At 34.9% G+C, this 13,455-nt stretch overlaps 1 protein-coding gene across 1 annotated transcript in view; it reads left to right on the top strand.

Annotated features, from left to right (window-relative positions):
- The window catches only part of LOC140160717 (gamma-aminobutyric acid type B receptor subunit 2-like), a 350,390-nt gene that overhangs the window by 204,824 nt on the left and 132,111 nt on the right, over positions 1-13,455 (top strand). The window contains exon 8 of the mRNA XM_072184013.1: positions 5,787-5,850. Within this exon, the coding sequence (XP_072040114.1) occupies positions 5,787-5,850 (64 nt within the window). The remainder of the gene's footprint in view (positions 1-5,786; positions 5,851-13,455) is intronic.

Raw genomic sequence — 13,455 nt, forward strand, 5'->3', positions numbered from 1 at the left:
ATAAGTCGGTTCGTACTTTTCATAAATTACTTTTTGAATCATAACTATCGTGACCGAGGATATCTTGCAACTACGTGAAGCTCGTCTGGCAAATTCTTAATGACTAAATTCGCTTCACGTAATGAGTAAGTCGTACTTGATTGGTCAGTTTTACCTCCGAGTAATGAAAAACTCTAACATGATTGGTCAATTTGGCTCCACGGAACAAAAATTCAGCTACGCGTAGCAGCTCCACGTTGTGGCGGTTGCGGCCTACCATATCAGTATCTCATATGATATTTCTATTGTAAGAAAATTTTATTTGTTGTCACGTAAATCACAGGTTTCGTTTAAATGTACTAACTGGATATTAAATGTACTAATTGGTGAGGACCGGTATTTTGCTGTGGATATGTTTAACTGCAATTTTGATGTAAAACATTTGAAATCCGCTGTAAAAATTTTGATAATATTCAACTCTTTGAGAAAATTATTTTATAAAGGAATGCTGGTAAAACCAGGTGCAATACAATGTACATTATTGACACACTATCACGCTCTTTATCTTCGTCAATAATAGAATAATCGATTTCAATCGAATTGAATGCATGAGTTTGTAGTTGACTACTGAGCGACCTAAGCGATCGATTGCTAGCCAATCAGATAGAACTCCTTTTCTTGCGTTCAGTGAAATACCACTCGCCTGTCGCTCACTACCACTCACCCGTCGCTCACCAACGGAGTATTAAATTTATATTTATCGTATAGGACGTCGACCGTGTGCGCCTCTTGTCATCATTTCTATGTGTTGACAGGCGTAAATAAGCATTCGCAAAATCATTAAAACTTCACACGTAGCAAATAAAATGGCTGAATCTTTCATATATTAAAGTAGTTATCATAAAATAGAATCTCACATTGACTTTAAGCTTCGGTAATGTAGGCTATATAAAAGGGTCTAGTTAAAGGGGCATTTCGTGATCCACAGCCTCATCCCCCCACTTTTCTCAAAAAAAGTTGAGATTTGTATATCACTGGAAACCTCTGGCTACATAATGTTTATGTACAAAATATTTCTTGCAGATTAATTCGTTTTGCAAAGATATCGTGAAATTTGAATTTCGTTCTGGTGCACCAGAACGAAATTACAACGCATTGTCTATGGAGCAGTGTAATACACATAATCATGCATAACTCGCAAACGCAAAATCGGAATCAACTGAAATTTTGGGAATAGGCTTTTTCGTGGATATGTACTGAAAAATGTCATAAAAAGAGGATGCTAGGATCACGAAACACTCCTTTAAGCAACTAATATACCGTCAATGTTAGTACAGTTCGTGATTGAATCTAGAGACACAAAGATATTTTGGAGAATTACATACCACCAACGACCTAAAGGAACGAACACAATATCGGTTTACGGTATGGTACCAAACAGTCGCGTAGCTAGACGTTCACGCAAAAGATAAAAGGACCTTCTATTATTTGCTACGATGCCAAAACCTGATAACAAAATATTTTAGGGATTAAATCAAACCTCGACCGCCGATTGCCCGGCAGTTACCGGTGGTTGAACCGCGTTCCAATGCTTAGAACAATAGAAACCGGCTCCAACCGGACAGAACCACCTGGAACCAGCGGTCAACCGCCAGATTTTTGATTTCATCCCTTATTGAAAAATTATTAGCAGCAGGGAGGTAAATAGCACTTGAGCACTGCGTGGGCAACAACAATTGAGCTGCGAAACTAGATATAAAGAATTGCACTTGTTATTTGCCTCCTTGGTTAGCCATACAGGGAATCATCAGAACAAATAAATGAAAAATTAAGATGTCCTAGAAAGTATCAAAGAAGACCAATGCGACGAGCATGGCATGTCATAAAGTTTACTTTTGTCTCTACCCTTAAAACGGGCTTTGTAGCCATTAAAAGCCCCGGGGCCTAGCTTACTCTGAAGAATACATTTGCCTTTGTGGAGGTGAAGGTATATTGAAACGTCCTTAAAAATCTCAAGAGAATAAATTTGCCTCTACAGAGGTGAGTGTTTAAGGAAAAACACACACGGCCATAATATCCTTTCCTCAGACCTACTTATGTTACCACTTACAGCTTTTATACTAGACAAATTTCATGATTATTTTAGCTACTAAGGTGAAGTTTCAGACTTTTTCTAAACTTTTTTAGACTAACTGGCTCCGTTTGATATCAAGGTGTGGATGATTTATTCTCTAAGAATGTATATTGATAAGAAACGGTGCTCATTACAAACTAAAATACATTCAAGTTCACGTGCCTATAAAAACACTTAACGTCTGTTTTTAATAACAGGCGTAACGTACGCGCACAATCATCTATGAGGTAGATTATCAAACTAACTGAAGTTAATATCGCAGGATAGGATGAGTTGTATTTACATACCGTTTTGGCTTAAGTGAATTTTCATCTCACGTTCCATTCAAATGTCATAGAATGCTATTGATTAGTTTGGGTGCGTTCAGTCTTGAATTCGGGTTATATTATCCGTCGTCTAATGATGAGTTATTGATAGATATTGATTAATGCATACACCATTTATGTATTGCAGTTAATTGAAATACGCTTTAAAGACTTCATTAGTCCCAGCATCTCTTGTGGCTGCCTTCCAATTTATTATCTTTAATAATTTAAATTTGCAGTGAATATTTTATTTCGAAAGTACCAAGATTTAAATAAAACATTACTTATTTAAGGTATCACCCCTTCATAATTTCAATTAAACATGTGCATATGAGATGGCAATTCATGAGTAGTCATATAGCACCAGGAATTACTGCACATGATATGAGCAACTGAGCTCCCTATATTATTACATATTATACGTACAAAGATGACATATTGAACTTTTGCATAATCTAAACCCAAGTTGGTAAAAAGTTACTTTAACGTAACTTGACATTAATTCAGATTACACTTTTCGGTTATATTTGTTGCACTAAATCCTTGACACTTGAACATCAAAGCAGATATTTTCATATCGTCACTGGGCGGGAAAAACTTCGTATGTACTTTTGGCCCTTGAACATGGATAAAGCCTTGTAGGTGTAGACTTTATATTGAAGAGGTTGCTCCATCCATGTTCAAGGGCCAAAAGTACATCCCAGCAAACACAAAACGTTTTCGACATCATTCGCAAAAGGTTATAAATGTCGGGTTATATAAAGGGTATATTAAGAGTATAAAACGTTTTCATAACCTTAAAAACATTTTTTGATAATCTACTGCTCAGCAAACAAAAATGTTTTACAGAAAACGTTTAAATGTCGGGATATATAAAGGGTATAAAAACGTTTTAATAACATTCCAAAAACATTCTTGAAAACTTGATACAAAACATTCTAAACAGAACGTTTTTCGGGGGTTGAAAAAATATTTTGCGAAAAATGTTTGCCCAAAATATTTTCAGTAACGTTTTAAAAACGTTTTCATGACCTTTGTATAACCCGACATTTAAATGTTATTAAAAGGTTTTGAAAAAAACATTTTAAGAACATTTCTGTGATTGCTGGGTTCAAACATTTTAACATAATGTTATTTAAGTATTGGCACAATATTTGGCAAAAATGTTTGCAAAAATAGTTTACTACAACATTTTTTGAAAACATTAAAAAATATTGTTGTAGTGTGTTTTCATACAAAACATTTTAAAACGTTATCATGACCTTTATATAACCCGACATTTTAATGTTATTAAAACGTTTTTACCTAAACCAAAAGCCAAAATATAACTTATTTAAAACGTTTTTAAAAACGTTTTTGTGTTTGCTGGGATGCAGGAAACACCTCATATTTACTTTTGGCCCTTGAACATGGATAAAGCATTGTAGGTATAGATTTTATATTGAATGGTTTGCTTCATCCATGTTCAAGGGCAAAAAGTACATATGAGGTTTTTCCCGCCCAGTGACGATATGAGAAAACAACAATATTACTGGTTCGTTGAAATTAGATTATTTCATACTAATGAATAATGATTTTCTTTTTGCTATATTAGTGTAACCAAAGACTTTAAATACAGTGATATCCAACTACGGCGCTTCCTTTGGGTGATCTCTGTTTCGCTGCTATACATTTGAAGGAATAATCTTTAGTGATGCCATTAACTAAAGGATCAAATCAAAACTCGACCGCCGGTTGACCGGTGGTTACCGGTGGTTTAACCGCGTTCCATTGTTTAGAACATTATAGAAACCGGCTCCAAACGGACGGAACGGCCCGGAACCGCCGGTTGGACGCCGGTCGAGTTTTGATTTGATCCCTACATTCCTGCTAGGATTTACTCTCCTACACATTTAAAGAATAACCAGTAGAAGTTGCAAGGCACGTGTGACATGCGCGTATGAATCGAAGTTTTAACTTAAAACTTAAAACTAAGTTTTAACTTAGTTTAATCTTAAAAGAATTATAAATCGGGGAGTTAACCAACTTCAAAGTAAGATTTGTGAAACTACTTGCCACGGTGAAAACATGCATTAATGTAATTAATTTCTAGATGTGGGAAATACTTTAAATTTCATAGTGGCGTTTATTTCTTATTGTTTGTTTTTTCAATTTTATATAAACAATTGGCTGTACTCCATACTGCGAAAGAGGCTAATGGATACGAGTTACTGTGCAATTCAAAATTGGTGCAACAGGTGCAGGCGAAACAGAGATCACTTCAGACACAATCAATATTTGTATTTAATAATGATGTGGTTGGACTTTTTAGGGTCTTTAGTGTTACCAATGTTGTTGGCCGCCTTACACCTAAATGACTTAGATTGGAATAATTTTATCTATGCCTCCTGTGCTACAAAAGATGGGTCGAAGGTGGACCAACATTTTACGGTTGTTATATCATGCTCTTAAAAAACTGTTTCTTTCATCGTTAGGAATCAAATGTCAATCTTTATATTGCACAGGATCTATAAAATCAAGTATGTCAAAATGTCATTCTCCGTGTCAATCGTAACGTATCTCAAATTGCTCCTCTCGGTAAACAAAACAGAAAAATGATTTGCCTGATGAATTCAAAGATTATACTTTTACATATTCATATTGGCCGCATTAATTCTACAGGGGAACATGACTTTATACCAACATTGTGCATTAATTATATATTTGAGATACTTAATATATTTGACAAGTTGATAGTTTTGTTCCTAGCGATGAGAGAAACAATTTGAAACACATTGCAATGTGATGGAAGCATTAAGTTCTGATCACTATAACCTTCGATACCTTATGGACACAACGGGGCATAGACAAAACAATAATGGTACCAACCAGTCTTATTATTTGGGGTTTAATGATTCCCCACTACTGTATCAAATAACAAAAACATAACACCATGCACTACACTATTTATTACGCAATTGCTTCTAGTCTGGCTTGTCTAGAAGATTGTTTTGGCGCCTTAGTTTATGTTTTTGATGGATTTTGCTTCTTTAAGTATGCCAATCAGTAAAGAACTAAAATTCATCAAAAACAAGACTAAAAGACGCCAATACAAGGCTAACATGGACATCAACCACACTATTTCTGTGTCATCCTGCTATGTGAACACCATCCACTGATTATATTTGATGTTGTAGTTGATTTCAATTTCCTTTTCAAACTGCATCAGTCCTTTTTTTCCAATGTTTGAATCAATTTATTATTATTATTATTATTATAATTATTATTATTATAATTATTATTATTATTATTATAATTATTATTATTATTATTATTATAATTATTATTATTATTATTATTATTATTATTATTATTTCTTATCATTACAGGGCCAAGTCCAGTTTGATCATATTGGCGATAGACAAGGAACATACATTATCAGCAAAAACATAAGTGAGTACCGTTATTATATGAGATGCGATGAAGCAAAATCAGTCAGAACTCGGAAATATTGATTTTGAGATATAGCCAAACAAAGGGCATATTTCCTTTTGTTTCCTGTTGTTTTGGAAGATACTTAATTGCTCATATCTTTGGAACTGGTCGTTCAATTTCAATGGGGTTTTCTGCCAAATCCAGACTTATAAATGCTTTTTACTATCCTATAAGAAACTGACAATGTAATATTTCCGAGTTCCGACTGATTTTGCTTGATAGCATCACATTATGTGCAAGAGTTTTAGCATTAGATTTTTATCTAGGAGCCTTTGGTCATAAAGTATTAATGACGAGAATTAACAAAAACGAAACCAACTGGCATGTTAAATGTGTTCATTAAACATTTGGTCTACTTAAAATGCAAACCACTGCAACGTGTAGGAATCGGATCAAGGACGCAAACATGTTAACGAAACATTTTCTTCTTCTGCAAAAACTTTACATGACCCTAACACCAGTGTTTCATACATGAAAAGCAACAAAGGCATTTAACCGCCTGAAAATGATATAAACTTTCACTTCTAAGCATAATATATACCCCATATCACGGTACTACCACATTTGCAGATAGGTGCACTACCATTATATAAATTTTGTTTTTCTTCGCATGGATTTTTATGAGTGGAGTACCGTTCTTTAACCTGATTTCCGTTGCAATTAAATGTAAAAACTTGACACATTTCAATCATCCTAATACTCAAGTCTAATGAACATAATAAAATCGTCGCAGAAATTAATTAATGTAATAAAATCTAGTTTGTATTGGGTTCTACCGGTGAGATATCGATCTTGTATTTGGAAAGAACCAAGCAATCAAACTACTTGCATCAATAACGTAACCCTTAAAGCAATGCCAACCAATTCTAACATTATCAAAATGCTAGATTTTAATTTGTAAAAATAGCCGTTAACTACAGTCTTTAATAGTTATTGGATCTTCATATTTTCTTATTTAACCATCATATTTTGTTATATTTTATCTAATATTATAAAATCATAATTTTTGTACTCATGTTCAGCTTTGGTTTTATAAATAAAACGATAGAGACATTAAATCCACATAGTGTCACTCAAACCTAAATTACGCAACACACGCATGATGTCAACATTCCGGAGGAAAATCAGATTTCCATAGATATTGCTTTTTTATTATTATTATTTTCTTCTAATTTTAACTTACTCCTCGTAAATCCATGCGTGCCTAACGTTTGCCATTGGCTGTTGTTGTTTTTTAACACCATGCGTTACCATTTTTACCGAATCGAGCCCAATGTCTGAAACACACAAATAAAACAGAGGAAAAAAGAAGCATTTGACATTATTCTATCCACGATCACTTACAAATCTATTTTGTGCTATGCTACGAGCCAGATATCCAACTTGTACTACCTAAGGGTATGATTAACCTACGTAGTGAGTTTGATGCGAAGTGCGTGACAAAGATACATGGAGTGTCATTCGATAGACATCCCAGTACTTGAGCGGAATAAATGGCTTTTCTGCAACTTGTATTTACTCCATATATGAGCGATGCAAGTTATGGTAACCGCCAGGGAAAGAGAAGTTCAATTGGAGCCATCGATACAAACATCATAAATATTTTCTTTCTAAATATAGAAAGAATAACGCTATTTCTAGTATTGAAAGGTAATATTAACTCAAGATTTATCAAAGATAACATTGAGAGTACTTGAAGTATAAAGGCGCAGACAATTCCATATCAAATGTTTCATGTATATAGCAATCAAAGTATTTGTTGCAATTTGAGCGTTATTGATACATTTGGGGAAAATGAGAACAAGAGGTGAAAAGTGCATGACGATTTTGCCGAATGTGTGAAGGTACGCATTTAACCATGTAGATAAAAATTTCATTTGCAGTGTATACTAGTACTCTACATTTTCATTTAAATGAACATTTAACGATAAGAAAACATACTAACTGCATACAAATGTACAATGTCTTGTGTCATGTGTAAATTTGTTTGATTGATTTAGTTGTTTTATACCAGTCTGATATGATAAACATTTCAAAATTACAGCAGTTTGTGAGAGTTTATTAGCGCCTTTCTCGTGCGGAAGGTTAACGGGTCTCCTCTTCCCATCTTGTTGAAAACTGTATTGATATGAGACACTCTTGAAACTCTTGACTCTCTAGACTGAGTCTTGAGTCATTGAACCTCGACATGGTATTCAATAGTGTCATGGTTGACATGGTCGTGATAAGAGTATACATACATATAGGACAAATAAGAGCGGTAAAAATAGTCAAGCAGAACAAGCCCCACGGGTACATTCTTTACAATATACTATGAAAATTGCTCATATATCTTTGGCACATACTCACATTGCAATACATAAATGCAGTCAATTTGATTACGCCATTTGTGCATCTCCCAGAAGAGTACAGCATAGCACATGAAAGATAAACATTTAGAGTGCTATATGAACTGAGATAGGCAGTATGGATATATGATATTTAAAAAGTTGAAATGTGTTCTGCTTGCCGTTCTATTTTAAGCATAACATTGATTTATCTTATTGTTTGGCACACATATTACGTTTGAATTTTAAGTTTCATTTATGATTATGTAACTTAAAAAGCATAAAATGAAATATACAATAATTTTTACTAATGAAAATAAATTAATATATAGCATTAAATTATACGAAGATATACGAATGGCAAAATAATTGAATGACTATTCAATTAGACTATTCAATCAGTAAGAACATTAAGTGAACAAAACGTTCAAGTATTAACCCCATGAGAACTACCTGCCGATTGGCCAAAAAGTAGTTTTCATTGTCAATTAGACCAATCAGTAACATTGTTAGAATAATTTCACCACATGCAAAAATTGGGGTGAATTATTTGCAAAGCTTCATTCTGCTTGGTTATTAAAGTGAAGATAATTGACCTATCAGAGGCAACATTAGATCGGCAGGTAGTGCTCAGGGGGTTAAAATGTAATGGTTGAAGGAATTTTCCCGATATAAAGTAGAGCAAGTGTCTACCGACCTTATTTGCTGTGAGCCGACACACTGCATGCTGACTGTTTTGATCAAAGGATAAGTGTATTTTTGTCTTACAATAAAGGAAACAAAGTTCACCGAAGACAGTGTTAACATCCTTAATATAATAAGATTTCTCTCATCCACTTGATGTTACAAAACTATCATGTTACTCGTTGTTCTCTGCCAAGTGACCCAGTTCAACGAGCATGCAATGAAAAAAATATATAATAATTTAATCATCGAGCAAAATGGGCGTGGCTCTGAAGAGTATTACGATGTCTAAAATATCACTGAAAATAAAAAATGTGTTTTCCTTGCTTATTTGATTCTTATATTGTTTGTATTCGTTTATATAATAGCCATATTTGACAGACACAAATAGACTAACCTGTTTTTGATCATTTGTACTATAAATAAATAATGCCCTTTTGATTATTTGAGTATACTTTAGTTATTAAGTATAACGCATATATACGACCTTAGGATAGGTAATATTAAAGTGTTATTGATTCGAGGTATGTTTACCAAGTTTGAATTATGATGTTATGAACATAAACATGTTTTCACGAGTTACGTATGTTGTATACGGGTTTTAGTTCACCCTTTCAATGCGGTATCTCTCGCGAGATTTGGCGGCCAATAATCATAGTTGAGTAAAGAATTAACCCAGCTACCTACTTCTGGATAGGTAGATCGAAATAAAATATGATTTAAACATATATAATGTAATTAAATGCCTTATATGTGACCAAAATCTCATTTCAAGTACCTCGTTTTTCCGATTCATGTCGAGCTGTTCCATTTCAAATCCAAAATAATGTAAACATTTTTCAATATAACTACAATGTGTTAACCTTTTTATGTACCATTGCAAAGCTAATGGATTTTGACACATGCAAAACATTAGTTATCCAATATGTAAAAGTAAGAAACACATACATTTTGAGTGATTACAAAAAGCGCTGTAACAAATCACTGCTGGAGCAAAAATCAAACATTTGAAGATGCGCACTTTGGTTAACATTGAGATACTAATGGACACCTCAAAAATATATAACTCCCCTGGAGAAACAAGTAAGATTTTGATACGCCTTTTTTCTACATTTCCTCTGATTTTTCAGGAATTTTGTGGGTGAATTTTAAAACACAGAGGTGAAGTGCACCTTATTTGCCATTCTATATTTCATATAAGTATTTTTTCTGACGAATAATATAGTGCTGGTAACTATTTGTGTAGCGCAATAGCAATTAAGGCAAACTCGTGCTTGGTAGCTTACTTACTGCTTATTTCGGGTGGTTTTCCCGAACGTGGTTTTCCCGAACCACGGCAGCTTTCCATATCCTCCCGTCCTGCATCGCCGTTCCCAGGTCAGATGCTTCTAGTCCATTGTCCTGCTTGAGTACATCTACATATGTAAGGGGTGGTCTACCAGGGTTTCTTCTTCCATGTTTGAATGTTCAGGTGATCAGATTGGCGACAAGTTCGCACTTACTCCTGAAGCAGTGTCCAGCGAAGCGTGTCCTCCTTTCACTGATCTTCTCTGAGAGTCTTGGAAGGTCACCATACAGCTCTTTGTTGTTTATGTGCTGTTTCCAATGGATGTTGTACACTGCCCTAACAGGGCCGTTCCTAGGGATTTTGCCGCCCTAGGCAAAGCCTCTCCCTGCCACCCGCCCCACCAAAGCATACCAAAAAGTGTATTTTCCCGCCCATTTTTTTTCTTTTTATCCGTCCTCATTTTTTCTTCCCTTTTCTTTCTCCATTCCCGTTTTTCTTTCCCCTTTTTTTCGCGCACCTCTGCGTTTGCCGCCCTAGGCGCCCGCCTTACATGACCTAATGGTCGGAACCGCCCTGTGCCCTAAGCATTCGAGTATTAAAGCCGTCCAGCTCTTTAGATAGTGTTGGAGTTATGGTCGAGTTAAGGTCAAGTGCTTGGTAGAATATAGAAATTGCAGCTGTTTCTTTCTTGTTTTCTGGAATATGGTGGCACCGATAACGATAAGTGAAAGAATATAACGTCTTTATTCATCATGTTCAAGTTCAGTCAGAAATGGTGTATTACGGCGAACCCAGCACACCATGTTGCCATGCCTTGGCCATTTACTTGGTAATCGTGAAATATAATGCATCATAATTATGTCATTGATAAATGGAAGGCTATAACAGGTACCCTATACGTTAAGATTTAGAGTCACTAAATGTTATCATTTAAATAATTGATTAATTATTTATACCAATTTGTCATTCGAACCTAATACCTATAGATTTATATCTTCCGCTCTTCTCCTCGTGCCTCTTTAGCTCAGTTGGTTAGAGCGTCGTGCTAGTATTACAAAGGTCGCCGGTTCGAATCCGGCCGGATGCACTGGGTTTTTTTTCAACGTTTATGTGCACTGGCCTACTCTGGGGAAGTGATTTTGTGACTGCAATAATATACTTGTCGGAACACTTACCAGCTAACTTTGGATCATTGCATGTGTATAAAAACACTAAAGAAGACTTGGAGGCGGCTCGGATTCAGGTCAAAAGATTGAACACGCCAGAAATAATTTACAATTTGGTCACCAGATGGTATTAAAATGAACATCAAAACAAGAGGATTTCTTTCCGAGACTATGGTCAATCTACGGCTACTTCGACTAAGTCGTCACATGCACAAAGACAGACCACTCTCTTGTAAATTAAAGCACCGAGTATTTTAGATGCTCTAGTTTCCATGTGGCTTTTTAACGGATTCATTCTGATAGGGACTTTACTTGGCGCCACCAAGTTATTGGATGTTCAGTTTGAAGTATTATAGAAGAAGCTGGAAATGCTATCTTAACTCCGAAAATCAGTATGGTGTTGTTGATGTGAATAGTCTATTGATTTGATTCAAATACCTTGTCCTTTTGGTGAGCTTTCAGATATTACATTTCCTTTACGTGCTATCGAGCCTTTTCAATTCTCAAGATTTATTCAAAATTCGCTTTCTAAGAAGGGTGTTTTCTGATTGAAAGTCGAGCTTTTATAAGCTTGACTAGACGTAAATAGACAATGACAAGATTACAAAGAAAAAACGGGCAAACGTGTGCTTTACTCCGCGAGATTAATGTTGATTCAAAAAGTAAGTATGTGAGCGACGAATAGCAAAATGCCATTTATGGATAAACGAGAGTCAATAAAAAAACTTTAAGCAATTTTCAAAACTGTTTTGACGTTATTTGTTTTTGTTGTCGATTTTAAAATGGAATGAGACATGTCGCACGTTGTGTTTTCATACAACTCAAACATTCTTTGACTATTGGTCGTATTAATTTATGTACGATTCGTGTATTATAATGCAATATCTTTGCAGATCTATCCCTGGGAGTTCATTGTTAAGGTGAATCTGTACTCAATGTGTTTTGCACAGACTTGTCGATCTATAACCTTTTGCAAAAGCAGCATTGTTTCTAGGAGTATGTAATGAAAATTGACCTCTGCCCCCATATATTGAATATTTGGATGACATTTCTTTATGATCACATAAAGATTGTACATTTGTCTTTCAAACCACATACTAGAGTAGTGAATTGCTTTCATTGAGTAAAGACACGGCTGATTTTGCTCTTCAGCTTTTTTTGTCATGTTTGCTACTGAGTTATATTTGAACTTGCCGTCAGTTTTTGATTTGAATTTGTTTTTAAACTAAAGCATGTAGTTTTCACTGTTTAATTTTATATTTTGTAGTCAGAGCATTTTAAGTTGAAAAGTTGGTTGTTTTATGTCTGTTTGGTTTTGTTTGTCTGCTTATATGCACAATGGTTTTCATCACTTCCAGAATAATTTTGGTACTGTTTTTCTGATATTTCTGTGAGCGCCGGAATTGGCAATTTTTGCTCTTCAAACTTCGAACTCCTGTTGTCTTTACAGGTTTGACACTTCTGTGGGCCGTCGAATTGGTATTTATTGGCTATTGAACTTTTCCTACTTCTATGCCTACATGTTGCTTTTGTCCCCTTCTGCGTACCACCTAGTCTGTATTTTACCACTTTTCCCCACGTCTAGTTGGTGTACCTTGCTCTTTTTCTTTCCAGATGTTTGTATATTCAAAGTACCCTCTTGTCAATGCTTGTATAATTTATTGATCCTTGATGTACAGTATTTTGTGCCCTCGTTCGTTGGATTTACCATTACCAACTTTTTTGTGTATAAATTCAGCTTTACAATTGAAAATCTGGAATTGACTGTCCAGTACTATTAACATGAGTTTGAAAAACGGTAAAGGGGCAGATCAGCATACATGGCAATGGTTAGTACGATCATCAACAGTTATCGACCACTATTCACATCGGGGGAAATCGTCAAAAACAATGGAAGGGTAATATAGCAATACTCGACATACTTTCCTATTGACAATACATCTACAAGTGTCATGAAAAGGCTGCAGTTTGTTGTATATTCATTGACCGTATTGCATGAAAACCAGGACGTAAATAAAACCCATTGATATAATTGCAGAGTGTGCCTTATAGGACCACTGATATCGATCAAACACAGGTATTATTGTTTTTCTTGATC

This window comes from Amphiura filiformis, chromosome 9, assembly GCF_039555335.1.
Source record: "Amphiura filiformis chromosome 9, Afil_fr2py, whole genome shotgun sequence".
Lineage (NCBI taxonomy): Eukaryota > Metazoa > Echinodermata > Ophiuroidea > Amphilepidida > Amphiuridae > Amphiura > Amphiura filiformis.